The sequence below is a fragment of the Sphaerulina musiva genome, assembly GCF_000320565.1.
Source record: "Sphaerulina musiva SO2202 unplaced genomic scaffold SEPMUscaffold_6, whole genome shotgun sequence".
NCBI classification, from domain to species: domain Eukaryota; kingdom Fungi; phylum Ascomycota; class Dothideomycetes; order Mycosphaerellales; family Mycosphaerellaceae; genus Sphaerulina; species Sphaerulina musiva.
Genome location: NW_016017388.1, coordinates 678,845 through 693,668, shown reverse-complemented (window position 1 = coordinate 693,668; position 14,824 = coordinate 678,845). Strand labels below are relative to the sequence as shown.

The window sequence follows — 14,824 nt, the reverse complement described above, 5'->3', positions numbered from 1 at the left end:
CCGAGACATGGACAGGGACATCTTTCTCTGCTATAGATCATATGAGGCCTCTTGGACTGACCAAGCTTGTCCACACCCGTCTGAACCTTCGCCTCTTTTTCTGCGCGGCGGAAAGAGTAGCTACCCACTGCCTAGGCACCTCAAGCCTTGGAACCAGTCTCGCGATACACGACGTCTAGAGCTTCAATCAACCGTGTCAGGCTCTACTATACTCAGGTCTCACTCAGCAAGCCCGCAGATGGAGTGGCATACCAAGGCCAGCCTTGGCTGAAGACGAACAGCATCACCAGGTAGTCTCTCTAGCATACCTACCTAGCCAACCTGTTCTACGGGTCTGCCCGCTTCAGCAGTCGGGCACTAGCATACGGACTGGATAGATTTTGAGGGCTTTTCACGAAGATGTGTTCACTTGTTCCCGGCTCGTGCATCAAGACGCGCTACGTGATCGATCACTGTCTCTATCTCACTCAGCGTGAAAGGCCACGCGCCGTCAGACGCCTCTGGCTCACCCCCAACAATGAGTCGCGACAACATTCAGCTACAGCATACGGGACGACGGCTGTTCGAGGAAGGCGCCGCAGACTGCGCCCTAGATCCTGAGGGTGGCCATAACATTACCGTTCTGACCAGATTTCAATGATAAGCACCTCCCAAGCGCTGGGCCAGTGGGCCATGAGGCAACAGCTCACTATCTTTTCTGGCCTACCTAGCTATTGGTTGGCATCCCTTCGAAATTGACACGCAGGCCTTGCGAGCGCCAAACTTACCACGCGCGGCAGGCAATGTCAGCATTAGGCCTATCACATACTACTCAGTACGCACAACATCCATACTGTCAACACAAAGCTAGGCGCCAAGGCCACAACAATAACCACCATAGAAGTACCTATATTCCAGGAAGCCTCCAATCTCCGGACTATTAGCCGTCGCAGGCAGTTCACTGTCAACCAAGACTGACAAGATCCACACGATAAAGGCATTATTGAGCAGTGATTCTCTATATTACTGTGCACTGCGCACAGTGAGCTTGCTGCTGATCAAATTCGCCACACCACCAGATTGCAACAGCCCCTGCTGTGGAGCAGCAGCTGAGATTACGGCGAGACGGTGTGGTTGTGTCGTTGGCTGCCCTAGGAACCCCTGGCATCCTGCGAAAGTATCCGCCACAACAGGGATTGCTCGAGCTTCATAGGGCCATGTGCCGTGCGCGATATCATGCTGCTTGCCAGCGCTACAATGAATCTGGACACCGCTCACGATAGCGCTTTTACAACGGAATGCGTGCGTATGATTTCGCTGAAGAAGGAATCAACAGCGATCACCCTGGCCTATGCTTGCTGTTGGGCAATAATTGGATTCATGACAATCATACAGTTCGCGAAAACCCCAATCTGTGGCTCGACACGTGACAGTTTGTGCTCACGCTGGGGGTCCTGATCTGGACATGATGACTTGGCATGTCATGCGCAGAGGATGACAAGTTGACGACTGCTGCTTAAGCGACAGACATGCAAACCGCCCTCGGATCGTTTGGCCAAGTCCTCAATCGCATCAGCTCGGGAGCTCGACGACTTCGACGATGGCAGTCTTTGCAGATTTAGATCAACCCCAGTCGGATTATAAGGTTTTATCACCTGGACGTCTTTTAATAGACCTACCTCCTAGTACCGCCATCATTTTTGATCTCTAGCTAGTGGCTAGTAGCTACTGGCCACGGACTCGACGACGTGAATCTGATATCCGACGCAACCGGCGATATTATTTGCTGACCATGAATGCAAGCCTGGTTCTGACAGTGGGATCGGCTGAGCAAGGTCGTCTGCAACAACACTGGCATTGCATGGGAGGCGGCACAATAGTATGTCGGGCTATCAGTCCATCTACTACGACCATAAGACCAACAACCGGTTGACGCGCTTGTCGCGACAGCCACATTGGATGATGAGGCTTCAATGTTGCCAATCAAATGATCCAAAAGAGGACCAAAGCCTTGGCCATTATTGCATGCGGAATTGATGAAAGCGAGATACCAACTCTACACAGCTCTACATCACGCTGCCGACCGAATTCAGCTCAGGAATGACATTTTTGTGCCAACGACGTGGCGTTCCAGGGATCCTTCAATACTTGTATGGTCGGCTGCCTGGCGTCGGCATTTCCGCAGCATCTGCCTCATCCCATGGTATATCTACACGCTCACCAAGGTCTCAGAATAGGTTCACTATTGCATGGATTGCACTTGCCACACTGTGGATGGTTCCAGACCTGTCCTCGTGGCACATGGCTATTGTGCGATGTTCTCAGCACAGACTAGGGTTTCATTACAATATCTCCACGGCACTTACTAACCTTCTCTGCCTCTTCTGCGGGATCTTATGCTGATACTCTTTCAATATCGGTTGTTCGAGGGCGCAGCTCAACATAGATACCGCTGAGTCATGCTGACCTCTATGTGCCGGTACTATCAGGGAGGTTGTTGGGGTCAGTCCGTATAGCCAGTAGGTATGTGGGATGCATGCACGCAATTGAATCCTAGGACCAGATCGGAAATACGAGGGCGAAGTGTCCGTGTGCTATATCGAAAATATCGATCCTCTTGATCCTCTAAGCCAGTCCTTTGCTTGGTTTATAAGACCTGTCACACACCGCGCACCTGTCACTCCTTAGTCTACACCATACCACTGATCCCATGATGTCCACTTATAGGCTCTTTGCAGCCGTCACGCTGCTAGCCTCCAGCCTGGCAGCTCCTGCACCTGTACCGCAAGCAGAATTCAACGTTGCAAAAACGAATACTACCGACAACACCCCAGAGGACTCGACCCTGCTAGCACTCGACGATGAAGGCGAAATACAGAACCTTGGTGGGCCTGCGGGTTCGGAGTACAACTTTCTATCATGGGTGCCGTTGGGACAAGACTTGGAACCAAAACTGTCACAGGAACAAACGAATGGCAATAGCAAGCTAGGAACATTCGACGCACCAAAACTACCGCGCTTTTTGGAAGGGACCGCAATATCTCAGGGGTTCCCATGGGGAGGCAGGACAGCCGAAAATACGGACTACTACCACGACACGCCGAACACTGGAGTCACAGTGCACTACGACTTCACAGTTAGCACTATGACGATAGCACCAGACGGTGTTGAAAAACAAAGCATTGTTATCAACGGACAATATCCGGGCCCTACTATAGAAGCAAATTGGGGTAAAGAAATGGTCTTGTCAATAAGGTGTGACGTCTACTGATTTTCATTCTCAGGCGACTGGATAGAGGTTGTAGTGCATAACGCGCTTGATGAAGGCACTTCTCTTCACTGGCATGGACTGTTGCAGACCGAGACACCCTGGTTCGACGGAGTGCCTGGTGTCCAGCAATGTCCGATCGCACCTGGAGGAAGCTTCACCTATAGATTTCGCGCTGATCTATACGGCACTTCTTGGTGGCACAGTCACTACTCAGCGCAGCTTGCTGGAGGGGCTTTTGGTCCTCTCGTCATATATGGACCTCACGACAACCAGGACTATGACATCGATCTCGGACCAGTAATGATGTATGTTGGTTACTCATTCACAATCATCGATTATTGCTAACTTTCTGCTCAGTAATGACTGGTTTCACAAAGACTACTTCACTCTAGTGGAGAAAGTCATGGCTCCTGCTGCCGAAAACCAACCACCTCCGATCTCGAACAACAACTTGATCAATGGAAAGATGAATTACCCATGCGCTAACAGCACCACTGGGACCAAGTGCACCCCGAATGCAGGCGTGAGCAAGTTCAGCTTTGAGTCTGGGAAGTCGTATCGCTTGCGGCTGATCAACGCTGGTGCTGAAGGAATGCAGAAGTTCAGTATCGATGGTCATAAGCTGACCGTGTTTGCCAATGACTTTGGTGGGCTGAAACACTTCACCCTCGAAGGCATGGATGTGTACTGACGTGCTATACAGTTCCCATTGTACCATACGAGACGGATGTTGTCACGCTCGGTGTGGGCCAACGAAGCGATGTGGTCGTCAAGGCTACTGGCAAGCCCACAGATGCTGTCTGGATGCGCTCAGACCTTGGCCCAGCCTTTGCAGCAGGGGGCTGTTCTCTAACTGATGGTGTCTCTCCGGTAGCTCTGGCTGCGATCTATTATGAGGATGCCAATACCCCTGCGGTACCGACGACCACATCTGACATCTCTATTGACAAGATCAAGACTTGCAAGAATGACGACCTCCGTTTGACGGTGCCATACTATCCGATACCTCTCCCGCCACCGACGACAGAACAGAACATCGACGTCACGTTCCAAAGCAACGGCACGCACACACTATTCTACATGAATAACAGCACATTCCGCGCAAACTACAACGACCCGGTTCTGCTCGACGCCAAGAACGGCGACCGAGACTTCCCGGCGAGCTACAACGTCTTTGACTTTGGCTCGAGCACATCCATCCGCCTCGTCGTCTACAACTACGCCCCCACGGGGAGCCATCCCATGCATCTGCACGGCCACAACATGTACATCCTCGCCGAAGGCACAGGAATTTGGAACGGCGACGTGACGCACGCCAACAACCCGCAACGACGGGACGTGCACCTCCTGCAGAACGCCATCAGCACCACCCAGCCTTCGTACATGGTCATTCAATTCGACGCAGATAACCCGGGTGTCTGGCCCTTTCACTGCCATATCGCGTGGCATGTTTCCGGTGGCTTGTATATTAATGTGTTGGAACGACCGGATGATATTCAGAAGGAAATGTCCATTCCGGAAATTATGGCGCAGACTTGTACCGACTGGGACGCGTATTCGTCACGCGATGTGGTGGAACAGATTGATTCGGGTTTGAGAATTCGAGACGGTTTGTCATGGTAAATGATAGGGGGGAGAGAGAAAAAAAGGATGATATCAAAAGAGAAAGCACACACACTTAAAAAACGACAGTCACGATTTTTTATTGTTTCAAAAAGAGATGGATGGTGTTGTTAATGAGATAGATATCTCATGAGGTTTTACGGATAACGATATCGATACCTATGTATGTACATATATGTACCAGGCAGGTACTTGGTACAGAAATCAGCGTTAATGTATTTTGGGAGAGAAAAGGGCTACTGGATCGACTCTCTCTCTATATCAGTAATTGTACAGATCAAGAGAAGAAGAAGAAGAAAAAAAACAGGATGGATAGATAGATAGATCGCATACGGATGGCGATCAATCGATAACTACATTATAATATTCTTTCAACCAGATTGCGAAACTGTGGCGTTTGTAGCCATCCATACATGCATGTAAGCCCTTTCTTATCATACATATCTATCTGTACCTTATGCATAGCTAGAACTATGAAACGGACTATACGTATGTGTATGTTTGAGTACCTGAAGTAAGTAAGTGATTGATTGATTGATAAGATATCAAACAGGGGCATAGATTGATCGACATACATTAAACAAGGAAGGTAGGTACATATCTAAGTATACAACCAAGTATCTATGATATAATTCGCGGCCGAAGAAATGCGATTTTTTCTTTAGAATTTGTAGTAGCTAATTCTTTTACATGTACCTTCTCTTACCTTAATGTAGGTCTATACCCTACCTTGTATAGGTAATCAGACTCGGGAAATACATAAATGCAAAGTTACCTAGGAAGAATACTCTTCGCCTCTGCAACAAGCTGTCCTGAGTGTCTTCGTAGAGAGAAAAGAAAAACAAGGGTCCAAGGTTAGCAAGGTAAGGTCAGGTAGGTAAAAGAAAGAAGAGGAAGTAAAAAAAAAGATAATGAATATTAAACCAGCCAGCAAGCCCATGCTGCTCGGCACAAAAAAACCCCCCAAGTTCCAACCTTTGGAAGTACATAAAAGCTCCCCCCCCTCTCAAAAACTGGCATAAACCTTGTTCAAAGCGTATGTGTTGTCCATACCATGTAACCATGGCGCGATTTTGGTTTTTTTTGGCCTTCCCGTCACCATCCTGGTATAACAACTTTGTTTAGGAAAGTCTTCTGGAGACGACATCTCCTATCTATTCACCTTACCTTACAATTATTGTCCCCGTCAGCCTTGCGGAAAAAAATGGAATTGGTAATTCGATACTGTACAATGCATTGTCCCCCTCGCCCGTTCGATATCTCTATCTCTATCTCAGGTACACTACTACCACTACAGAGTACATTCTAATTCTAATTCTACACGGGCTCGACTTGCGGTGGAGGGCATTTTGTTGTTGAACAAGGTTTCGCGAGTGAGGGGAAGGTTTTGGGTAGGTAGGTAGGTAAGCAAAGCTCACAAGCCGCATGCGTGGCAAAGCAAGTCGCAAAGGCACATGATGACTGCAGCAGCGCTTCTCGCCGGCGGGTGAGATCCAGATGATGAGAAAAAAACAGGACATGTGTTGGCGCGGCGGACGCGGATGATTTCCCCCCCACCGCTTGTCAATAGAATTGAAAATAAAATAGAAAAACTGCAATAATTCGCTCACCAAATGGGGTATCTCAAACGTGGCAATGGCCACACCGTGTGATGTGCTGCCTCAGCCGCATAACGCCGTCCAGACAATCCATCAGCTCGAGGAGCCGTGACAGACTGCCAGCGGATTAGCCTGTGTCTTGCGACCCCGTATGCTGTCGCTCCCCCTCGTTCGTCATGATGTCCTGTGACGACCGGGAGCTGACGTTGCTGTCTCTGCGCTGCACCGGAATCTGCCCCAGGCTGATCTTTCGGTCTTTGCCGCGACCTTTGATGCCCTTGTTGCAATTCTTGTATAATCCAGCAAAGTACTCCCACATCTCCTTGTCCCATGCATCGACGACATCACCCTCTCTGAATGTCTCGAATCGCGTCTTTAATCGTCTAATCGTCTCCACGTGGAATTTGTTCTGGTGAGACTTGAGGTTGCCAAGCTGTGTGAACTGCTTGTTGCAGTTGTCAAGTTTGCATGTGAAGGGTTTCGCAGCAGTATGCACAATCTTATGCGCCCGAACGTTGCCATGTTGTGCAAACGTCTTTCCGCAGATGTCGCAGTGATATGGCCGCTCACCCGTGTGTCGTCGCTCATGAGTCTTGAGGTTGCCATGTTGGCTGAACCGCTGACCACACGAAGGCTCCTTGCACACGAAAGGCTTGATGCCGGTGTGTGCTCGTGTGTGAATTTCGAGGTGCGTCTTTTGGTAGAACGCTTTGCCGCAACCCGTCATGTTACATAAATATCTCTTCTTGGGTTTGCTTGCAATGGGAGCTACCGCTTTGGCCGTGTGTGTCTGTGTCTGCTGCTCCGAGCTTCCCGCCTTCATCTGTATTGCCAGCATCAATGTATCGATGTCGGTATTGAAAACGACTGACTTGGTCTCCCCAGAGTCATCTGTTGCTGTCTGGGATTCGGGGCTCGAAACATATGCTGCAGCATCGAAGAATACCTGGGACGGCTGAATTGGCGACATGTCTTCCCGCTTGATGTTGGTGTCACTACTGTCAGAGCTACTAAAGCGCTCCCCATATAGTACCGATGGGCGGTTGACCGGTTGCACATTGGTGTTGACCGGCACCGGCCAGGACAAGGAACCAAAAGTTGCGTTGCTGTACTCCTGCGGCATGGCATATGAATTGAAAGCTTGGGCATCAGTGTAGAGCATGTTTATCTCCCGGTTCGCATGATTGATGAGCTGGCTCGGGACAACCGATGTGCTCTGCATAGCCAGTCTTTGTTGATCGAGAAAGTACGCCATAGAGAATGCTGTTGTGTTGTTCGGTCGAAAGGCCATGTTGAACGGTGACATCATGCCTTGCACCTCCATGGAATTGAAGCGTGCTTGACTCAGGCGTCGCTGTAGCAATTGGCTTGGTGGTCTCGTTGCTCGAATCTCTGCCATGTCGGTTGACGAGATCAGAGCCGTGTGACGATGCGCGGGGAGAGCGAGCTCATAAGTAAGTACATATATGGCGTGTCGTATTCCCTAGAGCTTGGTGGTCAAGTCGATTGACGATTTCAGTATAGCAATGGTGGAGGGAGGGGGGAGGTCTGATGAAGTCTGTATGAGCGTCGGCAGCTGGTGTGCGTACAGAGCACCATGCGAGCGCGTACCTACCGCGTTGCTATCATATACGGACGATTCACGCCCGTCGGTCCATACATCTGATCGAGGATGACGAAGGAGTCGGGTTCATCCCACAACAGCCCGTCATGCACACGCATGGCACTAGGATGTAGGCTAGGACGCAAACGCCGGATCCAGCGAAACGAAAGAAAGTTAAATAGTACAAAGGTACTTCCGGAGATCGAGATGTGCGCGGGCGCATCACCCACAGGCGCGGCTCTAAAGCGATTTCTGGTGCACATCTATGCACCCGCACTTAGCAGGTTTCTTTCTGCAGAGCATCTCTACCTCCTAGCGCGACCAGGGCCGTCGCATCTTCAGCTCTCACCAAGGTCGACATGGTAGCTTATAGCAGTCGCTTGATTGGCAGGAGACACGAAGCTGATAGGCGCTGTATGGACAGCTATCTGGAACGCGCAGTCGTCGTGTGTAGCAAACGCTGCCCTGGGAGCTACACCATGACAAGCATCACTGAGATCAGCGAATGTCCACACGAGAGGTGGTTGGCAACGTCAATTCGCCGGCCCGCACGCCTCAATTCCTCCTTTCGACGCGGTAGCAGTGGCTTCACAGTATCTTACACTCGCCAAGTGTATGGCCATTGGCCATAAAGCGTATGGTGGATGTTGCGCGTAGCAGTGTATCGGCTGATGGCCTAGATCTCCGATCCAACAGATTAGAAACCTGGTATACCAATGTGCATACTGTATCAATGTTCATCCGCCAGCTCTTGCACTGCTGTTGAATGGCCGCCGCCACTCGTCGCGTATACTGACTCCTACGCTTTTCGATGGTGTCGGCCTCTCGGAGAATGAGGCAGCGTTAACGATTTTTAGTGTGGCAGCTGTAGTACAGTGGAAGGAGAAGCAGAAGCCGCTTGGGCCGCTTGAACAGTAAAGGTAGTAGCTGGGCGCCTCCTCTCGAGTCCACGAGCAGAAACGCCACAAGCGAGACGGGCGCTCAAACCCGCAGGACGGAGCGAGACCTGCGAATCAGAGCCATTCCAGTGCTTGAGATCGAAGCAATAATCCGATTGTGTAGAGCGATCAGTGTAAGACCGATTGGTGTGTATGTGTGTGTGTATCGCTCCCTCGCTCCCTCGCTCCCTCGGTCCCTCCCTCCTGCGATGGCTTCGTTTGCTGCCTCTTTCGAGTAAGACCGAATGTGTATGGTACCTCGTGTCTCCGGAGAATGCATGCGGAGCGGGGCGCGTTGGCTGTGCCGCTCATGCTCGGTGCACGAGACGTCCAGCTCAGGCGGCGGCGGCGGCGTCTCCAGCATCCCACGACACGGTAGGAGGTAAGGTAAGCATGCTGCTGCTGGTGACAGACATCCCGCCGGCGCGGCACGATGGGCGTCCACAAACGACGGTGAAGGTGCTCTCCGCTGCGGCGTGGTTGAATCTGACTGGTGAGTGGTATCTGATGCGTAAGAGAATCATGGACGAGGCATCATCGCTTGCATGGCCATCATCCCGCGAGGCGTAAGTTTCAAGTGTATCATGCGTCTCCGATGGATGACTACATGCATTGGTGGACGATACGGCCGGAGATGATGTTGTAGTGAGCAGCTGTGCTATCAGATAGAACTAGGAGGTATCTACCTACCTGACCTACTACCTACCTGACTTTTTACTCCCACAATATTCTACGAGAAAGTAGTGGGCGCCAGGACCCATCACGTTCCCGCTATTCTATCATCCTTGCCCTGTTGTTCTCTTCATTTGCCCCTCATCGGCAGAATTTACCTACCTTATGTTATTGAGTCTTCAATTCATCGAAGCTACATGTGTGGCGAAGTAGGATGATATCTAGGCACCTTAGGTACCTTATCTTCAAGAGACCAACATGCCGCAGCCTCGTCGCATGGAATCTCGCGACAAACGAGATTTCAGCTTGCGTCTGATCGCCCCTGCAGAGTCCCAGAGCAAAGTACTATACAAGAACACTCATTGCAGACAGAGAAGCGGTCAACCTCCCATTCAACAGAGTGAAAAGCCAAAAGGTGGGAACCTGCCTGCCGTTCGGGCATTTGGTCCCTATCGCTGTTAGATAGCAGATGCCATGGAGTCAAACACTAGGTAAGGTACACATATTGTTGCCCAACCTGCGGCACGTTACGACGAAGAGAATTAACCCAATCTGCTGTAGAAGCTTTGAAATACATTAGCTAATGCTGCAGACTGCCCGATTGTCCGAGTGTATAACTGGCTTCAAAAACGGATAACATCTGGTAGAGTATAGGTAGGTAGGTAGGTAAAAGGTATCGAAGACCATCGCCGAGTCTTGGAGAAATTTGAGCTCCCGGGACGGATCGTGATCGTTAAGGGCTTCCTAGGTAGGTAGGGATAGCCGGTATCTGCTACTACTAGGAGGCACTGGACCACTCAGTCAGCGCAAGTTGACAATCTCAGGTTTGCTTGGAATCCGAATCTTACCTCTGGTCCGAATGATCGATCCCTATCACGTCCATTGCCACACCCTGGTGTGTCCTTTCTACTTCAGTTTGCATCGACATCTGCAAATGTTTTGTCCATCATTTTCTGCCACAGCGAGATAGTTCCAGTCCGCCGACTCCCCAGATCTTCCTGCTCGTTTGCAAGGCCAGGCACAACCGCCTTGATCTCTTATAACCGCCTCACATTCCGGTTGCCCCCCTTGCCCTGGTTTTGTGCCGTACCAGTCGCAGTTATAGTATGCCTGGTCCCGGCCGAGAGGAGAGTAGTCGCAACCACCAAAGTATATAGGAGGTCTCTGAAAGGTTCTGTCAGCTGCGGCCATGGTGGCGAAGAGCATGACGCCAAAGTGGAGTTTGAGCATCTTGATGAAGGAAGTATCGAGATTTGGGCGGAGGAAATAAATTTGACTTGGTCGAGTATGGAAGAGATGGGTCTACGAGAATGAACAGCAGTATTGTAAGTATACATGTATTTATGCGTCGACGCAGGCGCGCTCGCATTCCCAGCATGCCCTAACTTATTTTAGTGTCGCTCGTACAATTGGCAGTAGCAGAGCCTATTCGTATACCGTGAAACACCGGGTATAGTCATGAAGGTTTTGCAATCAAGCAATAAGCCCTGCGCAGCCCTGAGGCTGAGTGAGTACCGTGCTTCTACCGGGAACCCCAACAACTAGGCTCAAGCTAGGAGGTAATGTAATTCAGCTGAAGAGAGGATGGAGCATGGATTAATTGACACTCAGAGTCTTAGACAGATGAATCGATGGAACGAATGAGTTGTCGCTTGTTGCATATGCCCAAAGGGGCGGAATATGGCAACATGCATACTATGAAGACGGTAGCATTCGCAGGCATGCCTTATCAACAAAAGAACAAGGAAGAAGAACTATAGTAGGGTCAACAGGCTCGGCAGTTCATTATTCCAACAACCTGTGGCTACCGTCGACCCGAACATTTATTATTAACTGATGAGCTGCCGAGTATTGCCAAGTAGTGGGTACCTAAGTCACAGTACAGTACCTCCATACCTTACATTACCTTACTGACGAAGTTCACCCTTTGAGCAATTGCCAATTGACCATAGTAGCGGCAAAAGCGGTAAGCATCGTAAATCGCGCGCTGGGAAAGGCATTCTGGCAATCTATCTTGGTCTTTTGGGGCCAGCATTTGACACTGTAGCTCTCTACTAATCGACATTGACTGCTAAGATGCAAAGACTTACTGTAAGGCTGTCAATTCACAGTGTGTTCGTCGCATTCGAGAAGGCTGTGGAGTACGAACGAAGGCCCTACAGCCATAATCCTTGGCGCGAATTGCTGACCGGACTGGGCCTTTCAATACGATACTGACACGCGAGTAGAATGTCATTATCCAGTCGTAGGCACAGCAGTAAGGGTGCGACCGGTTGTTTGCAACGCACATCTCTACGAACACGAGATGAGGATAGAAATATTACTGTCCAAACTCGCGTTGGCTGCTGCGGCAGGTCGCGTGCCGCTGGAGTCCAGGATACCAACTCTGAGGCGTGCGTGATTATGAAGACTCTTCACCAGCTATTGTGCCCAGATAATCGATCCTAGGCTTCGCATGCTTGGCGTTGTTGGTAGCGGCGATATGTACGCTTCGAGGTACACTGCTGACGCGTGGAGCTAGAGTCGTCTAGGTCGATTCTGCGGTCTCACTAGGTAGTATGTCTAGCGTGAGATTCCAGGGGGGCGCCTAGCGTGGCTCCTAAAGAAGTGGATGTTTGTTGACTGTTGTGTAGTGAATGAACATACCTTCTAGTAGCTGCTGCCTGCACTTCGTTAAACTGCATGATGAAGTGCTAGACGGTCGGAAAACCCGCAAGTCCGGAAGTCCAATGAATCGTTGCCCTTTTAGAGCTCGTATTGTGGAACATGTGCAACGCGCTGTAGAGCTGGTCTCGAACAAACATGATCTAGTATAGCGCATAGCCATAGTTAGGTACCTAGCGACAAATGGGTGTAGAGGGCTTGGTAAACTTGTGTTATAGACAGCATTAGACAGCACTGAGAATGCCGCCGCATCAAAGTCACCTATCCGTACTCCCTAGATACTGCGACTTGAGAGCGTTTCGTCCAAAGACGCTCATCGTCGTAAGATGAGCACTTGTCTGTTCCCGATTCTACTCTAGAGGCATTAACAGGTACACCTGAGGTAAAGACAATTGCGAAGGCTCCAGCAGAAGGTAGGGAAGGACCGGAAGGTGAAGAATGTAATATATTGACCTGCTTGACCAACGTGTTCCGGGAAGACGTGTGCGCTAGTGAATGCTTTTTCCTCTTATTAATGAAGGCGAATCTATTCGGATCCCCTTGTTAGCACGCTTTGCTCGCAACATCTGAGCAGCCCGTAGGTAGATAGTTGCAAGGTAGGGTACCGCAAGGCTCTTTGTGCTCCTGATAACGTCAATGCTAATTGAGAAGGAAAGTGAAATTTATTCAAATCTTGCACAGTACTGTAGGACACGAGGCTAAGTGAAGCGAGACAGAGCGGAGCTCGATAGGTAGGACCCACGGCTCGGTGTTCGGGCTTGGCGCTGGGTTCGCGAGGCTCGGGCCGCTAGCGCACAATCGAATTCCGAGAATCATATAAGTACCTGAACTTTGCAGCCTACAAACAACTTTCCTTTCCTCCTTAGCTCTCTTTGCCTTTTGGCTTAGATCAAGTAAGTTTACCACCTACACCTACCCATTACTTCAACGTACCTCACTAACATCCTCTTAGGTGTAGTATCTGTTCTTTTCAGTTTAATCTCTGAAACGAGTCTACGGACTCTTTTAAGATTATGTGAGTTTTTTCATACTTACTGCTACGAACGCCTTCTAACAACCTGTTAGTCTTATTTTTGAAAACCGTCACTAGGCCGCTGAGCTTGCTCATGTCCTGTGGCACCGTGTCTCTGGTATTGCACTGTCTCCAGACGACGCGAACACACTTTTTCATCATCCTTGCTGCTTGAGCGCAGCAGGCTGGAGAAGAGGGTTTCATTAGGTTTTGCGTACCTGTACGCGTGAGCAATTGCGGTCGAGAATTTTGCGAAGGTGTGGAGGAACCTGGAACGGCTCCCATCTCCCACCTCCCATCTTCCACATATCATCACCATTACCATCACCATTCGTACGAGGGTCGGCATAGAACACATTGTAGAGCAGTACTAGCCGCCGCGAGAGCAAAATGTCCAGAGCACCGCACGATCCATTCACGAGCTCTTCCAATGCAGCATCTTCATTGAGACAGGCCAGCGTGGCACCGACACGTTCGCGACAACAGGCCCCGAGCCTCTTTGCGCCCTCTTTGCTCCGCCGACCGACGAGCAGAACGACACCTCGAGTTGAAGAAGGCGTCGTGCTGCAAGATTCAGATTCTGAGGAAGACGCGAGCCTCTTGGGACTCGCACGACGGCCGCGACAACAGCAGCAGCAACTGCGCAGAGCTCGACATGGATCGCCGGACAACAGCAGACATGCACGATTGAGGCCTCGACAGCAGGCGGAAGAGCAAGATATAGTTCACAGACAACCTGATGGCAGCTATCTGCTCGGCGCATCAACACTGGGCATAGCTGCGCCGCAAGCCATGTTTGCGATGGGCCAGCAGGAGGGCGAAATGACGACGGAACAGCTTGACAATTATCATCGGGATCTGGCGAGAAGGTATTTCACATCAGGTACACATATGGGTGGGAGACATAGCAGGGCGGCGGAGGATGGTGAGTTGAGCTATTTTCATATAGGCAGAGAGCAAGAACGATTACTGAGACCGACATGCTGATTGGCACGTTCTGCAGAATTCGAGCGAGAAACACCTGAGCTCACGGCGAGCTTGCGCCAGCAGGTTATAGAGAAGCTCGAGGATGAAAGGTGGCTATTCGAGCCATCTGATCGCTTTCAACCTGGTCTGCTCTGATTTTGACGAATCAGGGTATAGGTAAGGTAATGATACCTGTACTGTATGGAAGGAGCAAGATGTGACGTGCCAGTGCATGAGTTTCGCATGAGCTGAAAACCACTCTTCGCTCATCTCAGGAGGTAGCCTCGTGCACGATACTGGTACTACATACGCCAGGAGTAGCGGCATATCATCACTCACATCTGCGTCGTTGCTGTCGCGATATACAGCAGCAATAAGTACAGACACCGCAGCATACATGTATCTCACTCTCAACAGTCAACACTGTGAGGATTCGGCCCCCTGCTGTGCCCGTCATCCACGTTGTTGTTGTCGGTGCCGCATGCCAGTGCATGCATG

The 14,824-nt window shown here is 50.4% G+C and overlaps 5 protein-coding genes across 5 annotated transcripts; 3 read left to right on the top strand and 2 right to left on the bottom strand.

Moving 5' to 3' along the window:
• Positions 1–344: 344 nt before the first annotated feature.
• On the top strand, positions 345–5,082 carry SEPMUDRAFT_156781 (Cu-oxidase_3-domain-containing protein). The gene is made up of 4 exons (XM_016907696.1): positions 345–3,209; positions 3,264–3,555; positions 3,608–3,897; positions 3,954–5,082. Exons 1-4 carry the CDS (start codon positions 2,690–2,692, stop codon positions 4,871–4,873), a joined length of 2,022 nt encoding a protein of 673 aa, XP_016759985.1. The 5' UTR covers positions 345–2,689; the 3' UTR covers positions 4,874–5,082.
• Positions 5,083–6,095: 1,013 nt separating this feature from the next.
• On the bottom strand, positions 6,096–8,040 carry SEPMUDRAFT_149720 (uncharacterized protein). The gene has a single exon (XM_016905729.1). The coding sequence runs from the start codon at positions 7,868–7,870 to the stop codon at positions 6,599–6,601; it is 1,272 nt and encodes a 423-aa protein (XP_016759984.1). The 5' UTR covers positions 7,871–8,040; the 3' UTR covers positions 6,096–6,598.
• A 1,791-nt stretch (positions 8,041–9,831) lies between these two features.
• SEPMUDRAFT_149719 (uncharacterized protein) lies at positions 9,832–11,243 on the top strand. Its single transcript, XM_016905728.1, has 3 exons — positions 9,832–10,175; positions 10,277–11,009; positions 11,080–11,243. Exon 1 carries the CDS (start codon positions 9,943–9,945, stop codon positions 10,144–10,146), a length of 204 nt encoding a protein of 67 aa, XP_016759982.1. The 5' UTR covers positions 9,832–9,942; the 3' UTR covers positions 10,147–10,175; positions 10,277–11,009; positions 11,080–11,243.
• SEPMUDRAFT_126267 (uncharacterized protein) lies at positions 10,154–11,243 on the bottom strand. Its single transcript, XM_016902050.1, has 4 exons — positions 11,080–11,243; positions 10,533–11,009; positions 10,277–10,472; positions 10,154–10,175 (listed from the first exon to the last, which is right to left on the bottom strand). Exon 2 carries the CDS (start codon positions 10,912–10,914, stop codon positions 10,591–10,593), a length of 324 nt encoding a protein of 107 aa, XP_016759983.1. The 5' UTR covers positions 10,915–11,009; positions 11,080–11,243; the 3' UTR covers positions 10,154–10,175; positions 10,277–10,472; positions 10,533–10,590.
• A 2,507-nt stretch (positions 11,244–13,750) lies between these two features.
• SEPMUDRAFT_133838 (uncharacterized protein) lies at positions 13,751–14,727 on the top strand (the record flags this gene model as incomplete). Its single annotated transcript, XM_016902591.1, has 2 exons — positions 13,751–14,285; positions 14,364–14,727. The coding sequence occupies 2 exons, from the start codon at positions 13,751–13,753 to the stop codon at positions 14,480–14,482; spliced, it is 654 nt and encodes a 217-aa protein (XP_016759981.1). The 3' UTR covers positions 14,483–14,727.
• Positions 14,728–14,824: the final 97 nt, after the last annotated feature.